This window comes from Ictidomys tridecemlineatus, chromosome 3, assembly GCF_052094955.1.
Source record: "Ictidomys tridecemlineatus isolate mIctTri1 chromosome 3, mIctTri1.hap1, whole genome shotgun sequence".
Classification (NCBI taxonomy): Eukaryota; Metazoa; Chordata; class Mammalia; order Rodentia; family Sciuridae; genus Ictidomys; species Ictidomys tridecemlineatus.
The window spans coordinates 21,817,127-21,832,282 of NC_135479.1; the positions used below are offsets into that span (position 1 = coordinate 21,817,127).

The 15,156-nt window shown below is 39.1% G+C and overlaps 2 protein-coding genes and 1 non-coding gene across 3 annotated transcripts in view; 1 reads left to right on the forward strand and 2 right to left on the reverse strand.

Annotated features, from left to right (window-relative positions):
* Top2a (DNA topoisomerase II alpha) overlaps positions 1-15,156 on the forward strand; it is a 323,275-nt gene that overhangs the window by 95,351 nt on the left and 212,768 nt on the right. The gene's annotated exons all lie outside the window — the stretch shown is intronic.
* Positions 774-15,125, reverse strand: Cdc6 (cell division cycle 6). The gene is made up of 12 exons (XM_005321816.5): positions 11,492-15,125; positions 10,498-10,714; positions 9,402-9,686; positions 9,074-9,273; positions 8,309-8,484; positions 7,863-7,969; positions 6,818-6,957; positions 5,801-5,901; positions 4,582-4,646; positions 2,079-2,281; positions 1,648-1,788; positions 774-1,414 (listed from the first exon to the last, which is right to left on the reverse strand). Exons 2-12 carry the CDS (start codon positions 10,673-10,675, stop codon positions 1,325-1,327), a joined length of 1,686 nt encoding a protein of 561 aa, XP_005321873.2. The 5' UTR covers positions 10,676-10,714; positions 11,492-15,125; the 3' UTR covers positions 774-1,324.
* Positions 7,255-7,330, reverse strand: Trnaa-agc (transfer RNA alanine (anticodon AGC)). Its single transcript has one exon. It is a non-coding gene; the product is annotated as a tRNA-Ala (tRNA).

Below are 15,156 nucleotides of genomic sequence, written 5' to 3' on the forward strand. Positions count from 1 at the left end.
TGTTCATTTCAGAGAGTCCTCTCTGCTTGCCTTTCTTCTATCCCATACCACCTGCTGTAGTGCAGATCACTTTACAAAGATACAGTGGGCAGAATGAATGAAACAGTGGCCAACAGATCATTTATACACATATCAAGTTCCCAAACCCAAGGCCCTATCAGAAAAGCAGGAGGCAATTGAAGAGCTCATGGAGAAGCAGAGTCTTGGTGCTGGCTCTCAGATCATTCATATCACACACGGTTTATATCTCAGGCATTTATTTGCTCAAGTAATACAAGCAATCTTCCAAACAAATCAAACCTAAGTACCTTTCCACCCCTTCCCTCAAAACCATCCCAGCCTCAAGCCTACACTTTGAGTAGTGTTGTAATGGTGCCCTCTAGTGTTCCTGTCACAAACTGCCATTTAATGCTACTAGAAACCAAAGTCAGAGGAGTCTTAAGTAACCATAAGGATTAATTCATCTAATAAAACTGGAAAAACATCTGTTCAGATGAAAATCCAACCCTAGTGGCAGCATCTTGAACCAATGGCTTAGAATTGAGGGCAGCAAAGACTGGAAATGTTTGGTAAGGAATTTTCACATTGCTTTCTGAAAGCCTGAGGTCTCTTAAAATATGAATGCTTAAAAAGACAAATACAGGGTTGGGGATATAGCTCAGTTGGTAGAGTGCTTGCCTTGCATGCACGAGGCCCTAAGTTCAATCCTCAGCACACACACACACACACACACACACACACACACACACACACACACACACAACAAATACAACTTGAAAATAAATAAATATATTCACAATCTGTAAAGTTACATTCTTCTAACTACCCCCACAAGGTTAGGAGTATCCAAAAAACTCTGATGACTGTCTTAAAAATGTCACAATGTCACAATGTGGTACTTCAGCACCATGAACATAGTAGTTCTCCATAAAGAAATGAAACGTCCTTCAAGTCTCCATGTAGACTTTTTTTTCCTCATTCTTTTTCATTCTTCTTACCTTAACCTCCGAGTTCTTAAGAAAATATACCAATGTTTGAGGAAACTTAGAGGTAAAGATTTACACATTCCACAATATAATTCTGTATACTTGGAGAGGCAGTTAATTTAATTTAAAAAGGGTTTACTTATTCATTTATGTATAAAAATAAGACCCACTGATATTATTCTGTACTAATATTCATGAATCTATAGATTAAAATTCCTTGCTGTCGAGTAAAAAAAGTCATATTTGGTTTTGGAGTGAATGTATAAATTACTAAAATGAAGACTCCATAGCTCTCTAAATGCCAGATGAATACTTTTGGGTGGATGTGAGAGAAGAATTTAAGACAATCCAGTAGCTAAGATATTTCCAATTAAAGCTCTGTCTTTCAGAGCATGCTCTATTTCCTTCTCATCAATCTTCAAAGACACCTGAAAAGAGAAAAGAATTTTGCATGGTGAAGAACTCGTAAAAGCAAAGTTGGTACCACACTAACTTCTACCATATTAAACTTCTCTCCCTAGAGGCAAGCAAGTTAAATACTGCTTTTTACAATGGCCTGGGAGGTGGGGGGGAATCTCATTCATATCACACTCCTATTCTCAAACACCTTAAATCTTAACTTTAAAAAAAAGCACTGTCATAAAGAAGCAGTTGGTCATACCTTTGTAAATCGGGTTTCCTTGTTTTTCTTTAATCCTAAAATTCCCCTGGATTCTAAGAGCCCTGAAAGTGACAAACACTCTGACTGGTCCACAGCTGCCACCTGCTGTTTACGACAGACATTACTGTAGGCTTCATATAACTGGGAGGAAAAAGAGGGAGAATTGTTACTTAAAAGTCACCATCCTTGAACAAGCATTCAGTAGATATTCCCAAAACCCTATACTGTAATGTAGGAAGAGGACTTTAAGCTTAAGCACATTCCAAGGGAAATTGAGTCAGTTGCCTTTTATATAGTACCAATATTAATTCTTACTGTTAAAACACTTAATTCATACCAGTTGGAACATGATAAGCCTTTGTAAAATACCTGTGCTGCAAAGCAGATTCTCATCTCTACCTCAGCTTCTTCTGCTGAGATTCCCAACTTACCTTCCCCAGAGTGACTTCTTTGATTTTCAACTGCCTGGTCAAAAGCAGCAAAGAGCAGACCAAAATCTTCTGTTGGAGAGGGAAGGAATCCTGTGCTCCTTCTCGGCCCAAATTCATCCTGTTACCATCAACTTCTGAAATAACTTGGGATATGTGAGTAAGACCAACACGCTTGGGAACCAGAGACTCAGAGGATGATTTACCTACAAAGTAAATAATAATGTTTTAACTAAAGGAAACCCATGTCATTCACATGATGGCAAAGCAAAGTTTCCAACTCTAACTAGAAGCCAAAGGATAAAAGACAATGCTATCTTCAGAAAGATGCCAAATAAATGTGGGAAGACTTGGGAAGTAAGGTTATTTAAGTGACATTTGGTCCTACAGAATGTAATTCAATGTTGGAGAGACAAAATACCTACCTCATAATAGAGTAAGGACCAAACAGAGAGCTATGGTTTTCTGCCTTGGAAATTCTTAATGCCTCAGAGGTAAAGAATAGAACCTCAAAGAAAAAATGATAACTATGCCCAGCTATTAAGAATGTAAAAAAGAAAATAGTTGGAAAAATTACCTAATATTTTGAACCAAATGAGTAGATAAGTGTGGACAATAAAGTCAATCCCATATCGGTCATCCAGATGGCCTCCGAAATGACCCTTGAGGTTTGGTTCACTTGCCCAAGCTGATATGCAGGAGAGTAACACTTGAGAAAATGTCATTGGATATCCTAGCAGATAGCACCCTCTCAAAAGTCAGAGGTTGGGAAACTGCCAACAAGCTGCACAGGACTATGGGCTTATTGTTTGGAGATGCATGATTTGTAAGACAGAGGAGGGATTTGCTCTGTAACAACCTTTGCCTGAAGTTACTTCCTGAGACCATTTACAATTGCCCCACACAATTCGCTTCTATTTCATTACCACAAACGGGATGCTGCAGAGGACTAATGGAGAAACCAGAGCTCACAGATCAAGTAACAGAATCTTAAAATTGAAAGGAATTCAGAGGTCTATTCTTACCCTTTACCCAATGGCCGAGTCTGCTCTAAAACAATTCCAACATGTGGTCACCTATCCAGCTTTTGTTTGAATATCTTCATTGCTGCAGAACCCACTATATTTCAAAGAAGTTGTTTCTATGTATTAGAAAGTTCCCTCTTTTACTTAGTTGAACTCAATGTTCCTATAGCTTTCTGGAACCATTAAGTTAACCTCACCCATATCAAGTCAAAAGAGGGGGCTGGGGTTGTAGCTCAGTGGTAGAGCACTTGCCTAGCATGTGTGAGGCACTAGGTTCAATCTTCTCAGCACTGTATATAAATAAATAAAACAAAGGTCCTTTAACAACTAAAAAAAAAGTCAAGATAGGAATTAGGTTAGTCTAGACCTTACAACTTCTTTTAACAATGTTTGTGCCAGTGGTGCTCACTGACAAGCCGAAATGTTACTGGTACGGCAAAAAGGTGGCGGAGGGAGGAGGTGAAGAGAATCAGGAAACCAGTATCTAAGTTTATATACACATTGGCATATATTGCCTATCTTCAATCTAAACACAAATTTGTCTACTTCTGAAATACTATAAGTTATTTTTTCTTTTTCTTTTTTTTTTTTTAAAGAGAGAGTGAGAGAGAGGGGGGCACAGAGAGAGAGAGAGAGAGAATTTTAACATTTATTTATTTTTTCTTAATTCTCGGCGGACACAACATCATTGTTGGTATGCGGTGCTGCTGGGGATCGAACCCGGGCCGCACGCATGCTACGCGAGTGCGCTACCGCTTGAGCCACATCCCCAGCCCCTATTTTTTCTTTTCTAAGTTATTTATTTTAACAAGTTGATGAAAGAGAAAGATTTTATGCAGAACTATAGTGATAGAAACAACTTTAATAACTCCAAATCAGTGTAGGAATGAAGGAAGAAACAGCCAAGTCAAACTGTCCTGTTTTTAAAGATTAACATTGGATATTAAACATCAATAAGATATGTAGTTCATGGCCATTTTACATCTGCCACATCTAAAAGAACAAAGCTGAGGGGAAAGAAAGTTAATTTTGCCATTTGTGATAGCCTTCTGTTTACTGTAGCAATATGATCTTTGTACCTCTACCCTCCTAGACTTGTTTAAAGGCTTAAGATATCCCAAGATGAACTCACAATTTTTTACCTCTCTTATTTATCAGACTTTGTTTTCACCTCCTTGCACTCAACTTAAGCACCCACAAAGAAGCTTATTGTTGACAGTTTTCATTCCTAGATCCTGGAAAGAAAATTGACTCTATCCTAGCCATTTATATAACACCCTGGGGAGTTCATTTGCAGTAATTCATAGACTATGGTATTGGCAGGCAAGATTAAAGTAAAATAAATGAAACTGACTAAACATACACACAGAGGAATGGGTGAGTGTATATTTAACTACATTCATTTTATCTTTATACCTCTTTCCTCAGCAAAGTTAAGCTTCCAATTATAAAATAAGACAAAAAGGAGATAAACTACTTACACTCAGACAGTGGTTTGAGGATAGTCTGGCTTTTGACATCCGACTCTACAATTTCAATAGCTCTCCTATAAAAAATTTTTTTTCTAAAATTAATTTCATCAGAGCCAAACTAAATACCACACCAACCACCAAGCTCAAAAGCAGGCACATTAATTAAAAGCATGTTTTAAAAATTTAAAGCCCCCAAACAAAACTAGGTTATGTCTCAGCTAAAGGGGATTTAATTGCCTTGAAATAATTCATGGACCAGGGATTTGAGAAATTTCAACACACTACATGGTTCCTTTTAGATGCCAAGTAGGTCATCAAACATTGAGCCAGTAACATTTTGGAGGAGGAAAAATGTCATGGGTAGAAGAGAAGATATTAGTGTGGGTGACTAAGAAAACTAGCACCATCCATACACAGCAGACCTAAAAGGGGAGTCATGAGTTATATATACATAGGATATGTAAAGGCTAAATCATGCCAGCCTACAAGAATGTTGTTCATAGCTATAGTCTTCACTCAAGAAGTTTGCTGACTAGGGAAACTTTTAAATTCAGGATCATGCAATCTAGCAATAGGAAGAGCTTACTCTCCCACTGCTCTCTCCAAAGTGCTTTGCCCACAGGAAGCCATAAGCCAGACCTGGATCTTCTGCAAGGCAGTAGGGGGAGGTTGGACCAGAGGGCCAGCACAGCAAGTATCATTTTAATGGACCCAGTGTCCCTACTGGGAGGGAAGAAATTTCATCAGTCAGCACAGAGGCTTTCCCCAGCAGGAGAGGGAGGGGGATGGGAAAGGAGAAAGGTCTAGAATACTGTGGGGGACTACCAACTGGAGGGAAGAAGGGGTGCCTACAAAAGGAAAGAAGGGGAAGAAAGTCTAAAGGCAAAGATGGTTCAGGTCCATAAATAAACCTGCTTGAAACCAGCTAATGGAAAAGTAAACTGGAGTCTTTTTTAATACAAATGTAATTAACCAATCTATAATCACCACAGGGAGTGCCAGCAACATCTCATTTGTTTCTCCCTCTGTAGGTAATGGACTGATAATGTTTCAGACATTAACACGGTGGAAATCCAGAGCTCCCCACTGAGAAACAAGTCCTCTTTTCTGAGTGTAGAAAGTAGCAGAATGGAGCCTCTTAAGCCACATTCACTTGAGTTACATGAGACAATTAACAGCCATTTCTAGATTTCTTTAAATAAAAGCAGCCTACAGTGCCATAACTCACCTGCAAACATCTAGCGCTTTGCGAACATCTCCTGAAACAGCGGAGACTTTGCGGGCACAGAACTGAATTGCAGCATTGTCCAGAACCTGATCTCCAGACACCTATAGACAAGACATAGAAGACAATTTGAATCTCTCTGCAGTTTAGGTTCTAGATGTAAATATTTTCACAATTAAGACCAAACCTGACTGGCTACCCATTAGGAGTTGTCTTTTTTATTTGTAAATAAATGAAGATATTTCAGTCTTTACATATTAAGAATTTTTATAAGAATGTGGTAAAGGTTCATGAATGAGGAAAACCAAAAAGCAATTTAATCAGAACATAAATTGGCAAAAAACAAAAAAACCCCACAAAACTATTTAGTCACTTTCAGAAGAAAAATTTTTCATAGGCCCTATTTATAAAGGTCATTAAAGAAGCATTTGAGTGGCTGGGCATGGTGGCATGCATGCCTGCAATCCCAGCTACTCAGGAGGCTGAGGCAGGAGGATTGAGATTTCAAAGCTAGCCTCAGGGCTAAGGTAGTGGCTCAATATTCGGGTGCTTGACGAGCAGGTGTGAGGCCCTGGGTTCGATTCTCAGCACCACATATAAATAAATATCTGTTGACAACTTAAAAAAAAAAAGTATATTAAGAGATTTAAAAAAAGCTAGCCTCAGCAACTTAGCAAGACCCTAAGTAACTCAGAGAGACCCTGTTTCTAAATAAATAATAAAAAGGGCTGGGGATGTGGCTGAGTGGTTAAGCGCCCCTGGGTTCAACAGAACTAGGGAGTTCCAGAAAAAAAAAAAAGCATTTGAATGAATTATTTCACTTCTTTTATTTCAACACTGAAGATCCAATAAATGGAGCTATAAATGGAAATTTACACAAAAATGTTCCCACTATGGGTCCATAGGTATGCCCCATACCATTAATAAAGCAATCAAAGCAAAATAATTTAGAACTACAGTTAGGTTTCCTCAACAAAGGTCATCTGAGGAACAAAATTTGGCATAAGGGTTGGCACTCACTTGATTAAGTCGATCCTGTAAGATTGCGGCTATCTGGTTTCTGGTATAAGGTGGGAAGTTCAATAGCTGTGGCTTACATTTTTCTCTAGCTTCCAGCCTTGGCAGAATTCTGTCTGTGAGATCCAGGGTATTAGCAATACCTGAGGAGGAGATAAGAAGCATCATCAGTCAAATCATCTGAAAAGAAAAACGAAACCTCTGAAAGATAAATACTTCCACTTATAATCTAGCATTCAATTGTTGCTTCCCACCTGCCTTCCTCCCCATTCCAAAGGTAAAATATACCTATTAGATAGGATATATATATATATATAGTTAGTATAGAATGGTCTTTTCAAAGTAGGGTCAGAATTATTCACTGATAAGCAGGACCAAATATATTTTAAAAATCTATTGTTTCTAAAAATAAAGTTTTATGTCTTATTAATAGGTGGGGATGAGTGTGCTGGGGTTTGAACCCAGGCCCTGTGCATGCTAAGCACACACTCTACCTCTGAGCTACACCTCCAGCCCCAGGTCATTTTTATTTGTTTATAATAGAAAGGGTATTGCCATGTTACCCAATTGTCTCTGAACTTTTGATCCTCCTGCCTCAGCCTCCGGAGTACCTGAGACTACATATGCCATCATAGCACCAGCTCCTTAGTCATTTTTATTCAGCTTAAAAGTAATGTACCTTAGATTAAAATTACTAGCAAAAGCTGGACAGATTTATTTATTTATTGTGCAATACTAGGTATTGAACCCAGGGCCTCACACCTGCTAGGCAAGTACTCTACCACTAAACTACATGCCTAGTCCAAAGTGAATGAAGCTAAGATAGGAAGACAAGTTTGAGGCCAGTCTCAGCAATTTTGCCAGGCCATAAGCAAAAGATCCTACCTCAAAAAAAAAAAAAAAAAAAAAAAAAAAAGGGCTGGGGATATAGCTTAGTAGTAAAGCATCTTTGAGTCAATCTCCAGTATTGGAAACAAACAAACAAACAAACAAACAAAAAACCCAAAGTTTCAGAACCACCATGTAACATTAACAATTAAGAACTAACCAATCAGCACTAATCGAGAATTGCTCAGCCATGGCCATTCAAACAGTGTGTATAATACATCCTGCCCTTTGGTGTCCAGTTGATCCATCTCGTCCAACACCAACACACTATATAGAAAGAAAAACAATTAGCATCCATAGTTACTTTCTTAAACCTTCAATCTATTTGATTTGGACTAATTTTATGTCACATTTGTAAAGTTGAGACAAGTTTGAAGACTGTAATTTATGTAAATCTCTAGTCACTCTTAGAATGAAACCCCCAACATCCCAGGATTTTCAAGCAATTAGTTTTAAAAACATTTTTTCCAATTTAAAAAATTAGAACGTGTACTTTTCTTTTTAGGTTTATGTAACTACTTCTTCTTATAGAGCAAACATCGTGAATATTCTTTTGGTAAGCAGTAGATCTTACAGATTTTCACTGAGCAATATAGAAATACTTACATCATGGGGCCCTTCTCTGTAGTCATATGTTTTTCCAGTTTCTTCATCATGTCCTTCCCAGATAGCCTGGATACTTCTTTTTGACAAATCTCCTGAGCAATAGCTGGGAATACAGCCTGGGCTTTCCTCAAGGACATGCAATTCAGCATGATAGTTTTAAAGCCTTTTACTTCCTTCTAGAAAAAAACAAACAAACAAAAATAAAAAACTTGGCAGTTATTTTGGCTTCAGATAAAGATTTGATAAAATTTGAACTATCTTGTGAGAGATAATAGTATACAAGAGAGGAACTTCTACTTTCATTTGGAAAGATTTAGACAATAAAACAAAAAAGTCTTATTATTTTCAATCTCCTAAATGTTTGTCTTCCTGAACCCTTAATAACCAAGTATCGGGCTGGGGTTGTGGCTCAGTGGTAGAGCGCTTGTCTAGCATGTGTGAGGCACTGGGTTTGATCCTCAGCACCACATAAAAACAAATAAAATAAAATAAAGGTCCATTGACAACTAAAAAAAAATTTTTTTAATATATATATTTTTTAGTTGTAGTTGGACACAATACCTTTATCTTATTTATTTTTATGTGGTGCTGAGGATTGAAAGGGCCCCACGTGCTGAGCCACAACCCCAGCACCCTAAAAAACATTAATAAATAAATAAATAAAGGTATTGTATCCATCTACAACCACCACCACCACCACCAACAACAACAAAAACCCCAAGTATCATTTTAGCAAGAGCATCAACATTCAGATTCTCAATGTACCTTGAGGTCTTGCAGAATTCGGCTTAAACAGGCAGTTTTTCCAGTTCCAGGAGCACCAGAAAGGTACAGACTTCCAGCTTTTTTCCCACAGATGTGTTCCCTCAGGAAATTCCTGATAACATCCATTTCCTTTTCTCTGGCAGGCAGACGATCTGGGACAGCTGTATTCAGGACAACCTTTGCTTGTCGGTAGCAAGTACCTGCATCAGACAGAAAAAGGACAACTAGACACAACAGAAGGTGACTGAAAAAAACCCACTAAGCTTCATCTGGAGTCATCAGCTTTGTTTATAACAGCTGCACTAACAGCTGTCATTTAAGAACGCACCTTCTTGCTTGAATAATCTCAAAAGTGCAGAGTCTTTCTCCATTGGACATTTCTGTTCAGAATTTGTTATAATCTCCTGATCTTTTTGAACTGAGGGAAGTATTTTATTTTGATGAATTCTGGCTTGTTCTCTTTTGCTAGGAGACTTAACTGTCAGCTGATTGTTGTCAAATACCAATCTCCGTCCCTTAGTTGTATGTGAACGAGGGAGGCTATTCTCTTTCTTGCCTTGCTTTGGTGGAGAACAGGGAGATAAATGGGGAGTGTTGCATAGGTTGTCATCACCTGAAACATTAAAATCAAAACATGGTCACTCACAGCAGTAGATAGTGAAAAGAGAGGAGAAACCACAAAATAAACATCCTTCTCACCTAGAAGCTAATACTGGCCACTAGATGGCGTCGCTGAATCCTATTATTTCATAGAAATCAAATGAGTTCTAATGCAGTAAAATTCTAAAACTGTTCTAAAAAACAGGATTTCTCAACCTTGGCATCATTGACATCTTGGACCAAAGAATCATTTGTTGTGGAGAGAACGTCATGTGTATTATGGGATGCTTCGCAGCACCCCTGGCTTTTACTTATTATGGCAATTGCACCCAGCTCTGATAACCTAATCACACCCCATTAAAAACAAATGCTCTGGGGCTTAAGGTGCACTTGCCAAGTATGTGAGAAGTCCTGGGTGCCAACCAATGTTCTAAAATAAGAAAAGGTCTGAAAATATTAAGAACATGACCCATTTGTTTCTCTTGATTTCACAATATGAAGGCAAATTTCATAATACCATATAACTGCAACATAACTGAAAACAATGACAGAACTAAGTTCAGTATTAGATAACTGAAGACCAGATCTATTAAGTAGTTCAGAAAGTGATCTCAATAAGTGGCTTAACTCTGAAGTTCAGTAAGCACTTAGTAACCATTTTGCTTACCCCAAATCTTTATTTTATTCTGAAAATAAATAAAATTTATAGAGCAGACTCAACTGAACTTAGGAAAGTCTTTTGAAGGACAGGCATCTTACTACTGAGAAAAGAAAGGTTGAGAGCTACTGGTCAAAAAGCTGTACTCATACAAAGGAAAGCTTACCTAGACGTTTTCTAGGGCTGAGAGGCAGACTCTTTACACCAGGAGAAGAGGGTATAGCCTGGACATTTGTTGGTTGTAGTTTAGTGTCACTAGAGTTTTTGGTTTTGTTCAAAGCCTGAGATAGCTTCTTTTTGGGAAAATTGATTGTAGCCTGTGCCTGGGATCTGGTTTGAGGCATGATGGCAACACAGCAGGATTCAAAAAAGAACAGAGCAGCCTGTAAATGTGTTAAAGAGAACAGAAAATAACTAACATGGAATTTTATTTATACTTATGATCAACATTCATTTCATAAGTAAATTATGTTATAATATTTTAGCATTCTGCTTCACACTCAAATCTATGCAATAACAGCTAACAGTGTTGCCTACCTAATATGTGTAAAAGGTTCTTATAAGCATTTTCTCATATTAACTCATTTAAGTTTTACAACTACCTAAGAGGTAGGTACAATTATTATATCCATCTAACAAATGAGACAAATGAGATGCACAGAGGCCCCAAATCACAGGAAAACAGGGATTAACTAATCCCAAGCATTCTGGCACCAGCCCATTTTCTTATTCGCTACAGCGACCCAATAAGTTTATTTTCATTTACAGTACTTCTAATCTCCTCACTCCAGGCATGCGGGGCATCTTCATCTGAGCCCATAACCGCCACCCTGACAGTCCTGTGCCCTGACAGCACAGCTCGGTCTTCACTCCGCTCTTAGACTCGGTAGTCCTAACTCCACACAGTCCTCAATTCTGGAACATTTCCTTCCTACAGTTTTCAGTTCCTTACATCACGCAGCACTGCCAGAACCTTTCCACCATTCCGAGGGCCCACATCCCTCTTCCTAGGGACGCCGACCTCAGACTTGCTGCGATCTCAGATCTCAACTTTACCTGGGGCCGCGTGGGAGCCCGCAGCCCTCTCCCAACCCGCTGGCTCCCAGACCCCAGGCATCACCGGGAAATCCTCTCCTTTCCACCCCTCAGGGATGCGTCACCTCAGTGCAGGTTCCTTTTCGCGTCTCACACGGCCTCAGGGACTCTCTACCACAAGCTCCCCCAAATTACACACCAGCAGTAGAAAAGTCAGCTCGCGCCAAATCCGCACAGTCGCAGCATTCCCGCTTCGCGCTAAAGCCCAGCCACGCTTCCCATTGGCTGACACCGCCGCGCCATGAGCCTTGGCCACCACCCCTTCCTTCGTGTCCAATCCAGCTGGAAAGCCTACAGCCAATAAGACGGCCCCAGGTCTCAGAGCCAACGCGAGACCACACCCATTGCCGGAGAGGGCATGTGCATCCGGGGCTTCCGCGGAAAGGCGCGCGGTGGCGGCGGATGCGCTTCTAGTTAGCCCGCCAAGCCGCAAAGCCGGGCGGGGAATGTAGTCTTTGTCCCATGAGACTCTATTTCCGCGTTCTTCTTTGGACTACAGGTTTCAATATGTCATTGTCCTTCTCACTGCCAGACGTATCCATTTTCATTATCCCAATGTGTTAGATTTTCAGGGTAACAATACATAATACCTACCATTTTGGGGGCGGTTCTGTATGCCAGGAATGATGCTAGCATTTTAGTTACCTCTAATTCAGTTCTGCAAGGCATGAAGTAAAGGAGTGCACAGGATTAGAGGCCACACTATCTTAGGGGCAATGAAGAGCCTTGGACTCTGATGTCCTGGCACCTAAACTGGTATTTTTTTGGTAAAGTTTTTTACGTGGCTTCAACACGGTATCTTTTGTGCTTCACAAGTGAGAAGTAGTTATCCCAGCGCTTTACTTCTGTTCAGGATAAGAATATTATACCCTGTGCACCTTCTTATCATTAATCCACACATGTGGGGAATGGAATTATGTCCTCTTAATATTAAAATCTTCTGTGGCCAAATCCTGGGGTTTCAGGGCAAGGAAAGACAGTTATAGACGAGGCAAGTTGAGCATTTAATGAACAATATAAACTAGAGCAGTAATTTGAAGGTCAGCTTACAAAGCTAATAAATAACCCATCTAAGCCTCAGGTTCCTTTAAAGGCCAGAACCCAATTCTAAGTGATGATAAACATTTATCTTTTACCCTTCAATATCAAATAGAGCCTTTTTATAAAGCTGAGAAATAGGAACACAACAATATGATTGTTAGTTAATTGTTAACTTAGTTCATATAGATGAGTCAATACAGAAAGCTTAAGTATATGCTAGGGACTGAACTTGGTATTTTACCAACTATCAGCTTATTAATCTTCACAAGCATCCACAGAGTTGGTATTTCCATTCTATAAATGGGGAAACCAAGATATAGAAGGGATTGCATAAGCCTGTCCAATGTCACACAACTACCAAGTGGAAGAGCCAGAATTTGTACTGACAGGAAATCAAATTCTTGACCACTTAGTCATAGGGGTGAGGTTAAACAGATGCAGGTTCTAAATAGGAAGAGATGGTGAAGGAGCTTTCTAGCAGCTAAAAACTACAAAGCTTCCATGAATGGAAAAAGAGTAACTAGAATGCTTTCTGATCAGATGGTATTTCTGTCCTAACAGAATAACAGAACCCAGGATGCACCTTCACTATTCATATTTTTATAACCTGGGCATCTAAAACTTGCCATTAATAATTGCCAGTCTTGAGAGATTTGGGTAAACAACTACATTCACAGTGGGAGGGAGCAGAACTTAAGTACTTAAAGTGCATATTGGAGCTGATGAAACCACCAGAAAATAACAGCATTGGCCAAAGAAAAGTGACTTGACCCTAGTGGAAGCAGACAAGAGTGTCACAGAATGTCAGGACTGAAGTTTCTAAAAGATTATCTACTTGAAGTTCTCTCTTTTCACTAGTAATGAACCTCCACTAACATTATGCACACAACCATCAATGTCAATCGCTTCTCTTTCTTCTTGCTGTTCCCACTGTCTGGAATGCAACTCACCATCCTTCTGTGCTAAATTCAATGAAGACTTTTAATACACTTTAGAAGTTTCTCAGCTGCCTTTAAGTCTTTTACTAGACTGTAGGATCCTTGGAGGCCAAGACCATGCTTTATTCATCATCATTGTAGTTGTCTGGTACAGTGAAGTACACAATAAATGTTTGCCAAATGAAGAAATGAAAAGGACATTCTTGCCAAGATATCCACTCTTTGTGTGAAAATTTTTTGTGTGTGGTTGAACAGCATATTTGTAGTCCTCTAAATATCACACCCCAGCTGGGCACAGTGGCATACATCTGTAATCCCAGCAACTATGGAAGTTGAGACAGGAGGATACCAAGTTCAAGGTCAGTCTCAGCAACTTTGTGAGACCCTAAGCAATTTAGCAAGACCCTATTTCAAAATTTAAAAAAACAAATAAATAAATAAAAATTAAAAAGGGCTGGAGAAGTAGCTCAGTGGTAAAATGCTCCTGGGTTCAATCCTCAGTACCAGTAAATCAATCTCATATCCCTAAATCTAGGAGTGAAAAAGAAATTCAATTATGTGTAAAAGCAACCCAGACTGGGCTTCAGCGATGTCAAAGGTGATGCCCTTCTCCAAGTTATCTTCTGGGCCTCTTCAGGATCCTGAGGTTAATATTTCAGTTCTCTTACTTCTGTCTGCAAAGTAGGAATCAGAGATAGGCAACTTCCTTCCAGTGAGCTAGTTCATGGCTAGACTGGGTCAGGAAATACTCAAGAGGCACATTCAAGGCAAGCAGCTCTGCCTTGGTAGTAATTAGAGTGAACAAACTGGTGTGCTTATCACTTCACTCATACACAGTATCATGGAGGAGGAAACAAAGTGCACTGGAAGGACTTGTCTAGCATCTGCATACAAGCAATACCACCCAGTGAGGCAAAGAAAGCTTATATGGTTAAGAAGTTGAGAGTCACTTAGGCAAGCTCCATTTGCAGTCAGGAAGAACAATTAAATCAATAAATAGGTAGTTTATTAATCATATTAATAACAATGATGGGTCAAATAATCAGGAATTCAGCCAATCTGGTAAGTATGGATGAAAATGAAATGAGTCTTTTTTTTCCCTCCCTCCCCTCACCCTCCTCATAGGTTTTTATACCTAAATTATGTGAGAGTGATTCATACACACACCCATTATGATTCAGTATAGGAAATGATTTCAAGACCTTTGCTAGTAATGAAAGTTCAAGTTAAGCTCATTAAACCTTAGAGGTTATTATATCAGCTGACCACAGTAAGCAAAAATGTCTGGTTGAATTTTTTTACACCTAAAATCAAAGTTCAAAAAAAAACAAAACAAAACAAAAAAACAAACAAAAAAAACACCCAGCTAAGATTTCAGCTTGAAAAGCACTGAGGAAAACAACCAACACCCACATAAGAATGTACACATGAACCTAAATGCTCTGCCCCCATCTTTTCTTCCACTGTGAATTTGAGAATCAGACATACAACACAAGTAGAAACAATCATAAGGGATACAAGGAAAGGACATAAGGTCAGGAGGCCTCTTGGGTTCCCTGAAATCATGGGCAAAGAGTGGTTCAGTAGCAAATATATATATATATGTATGTGTATAAATATATATAAAATGACTGTCAGGTTCTCTTAGCACAACTAACTAGAACTGCAATTTCAAAACATGTGGAAGAGGAGAGAAAACTCTCAGGAAACCACAGATGCTGCTTCTGCTTAAGTCAGTACATCTACTTTCT

What these genes read in the sequence shown, in the direction of transcription:
- Cdc6 (XM_005321816.5), bottom strand. Translation starts at nt 10,675, where the DNA reads ATGCCTCAAACCAGATCCCAGGCACAGGCTACAATCAATTTTCCCAAA. An exon ending in TTCTCGATTAGTGCTGATTG is followed by an intron (nt 6,958 to 7,862) that starts GTTAGTTCTTAA and finishes TCTCCTCCTCAG; the next exon opens with GTATTGCTAATACCCTGGAT. An exon ending in CCTCAAACCACTGTCTGAGT is followed by an intron (nt 2,282 to 4,581) that starts GTAAGTAGTTTA and finishes TTTACTTTGTAG; the next exon opens with GTAAATCATCCTCTGAGTCT.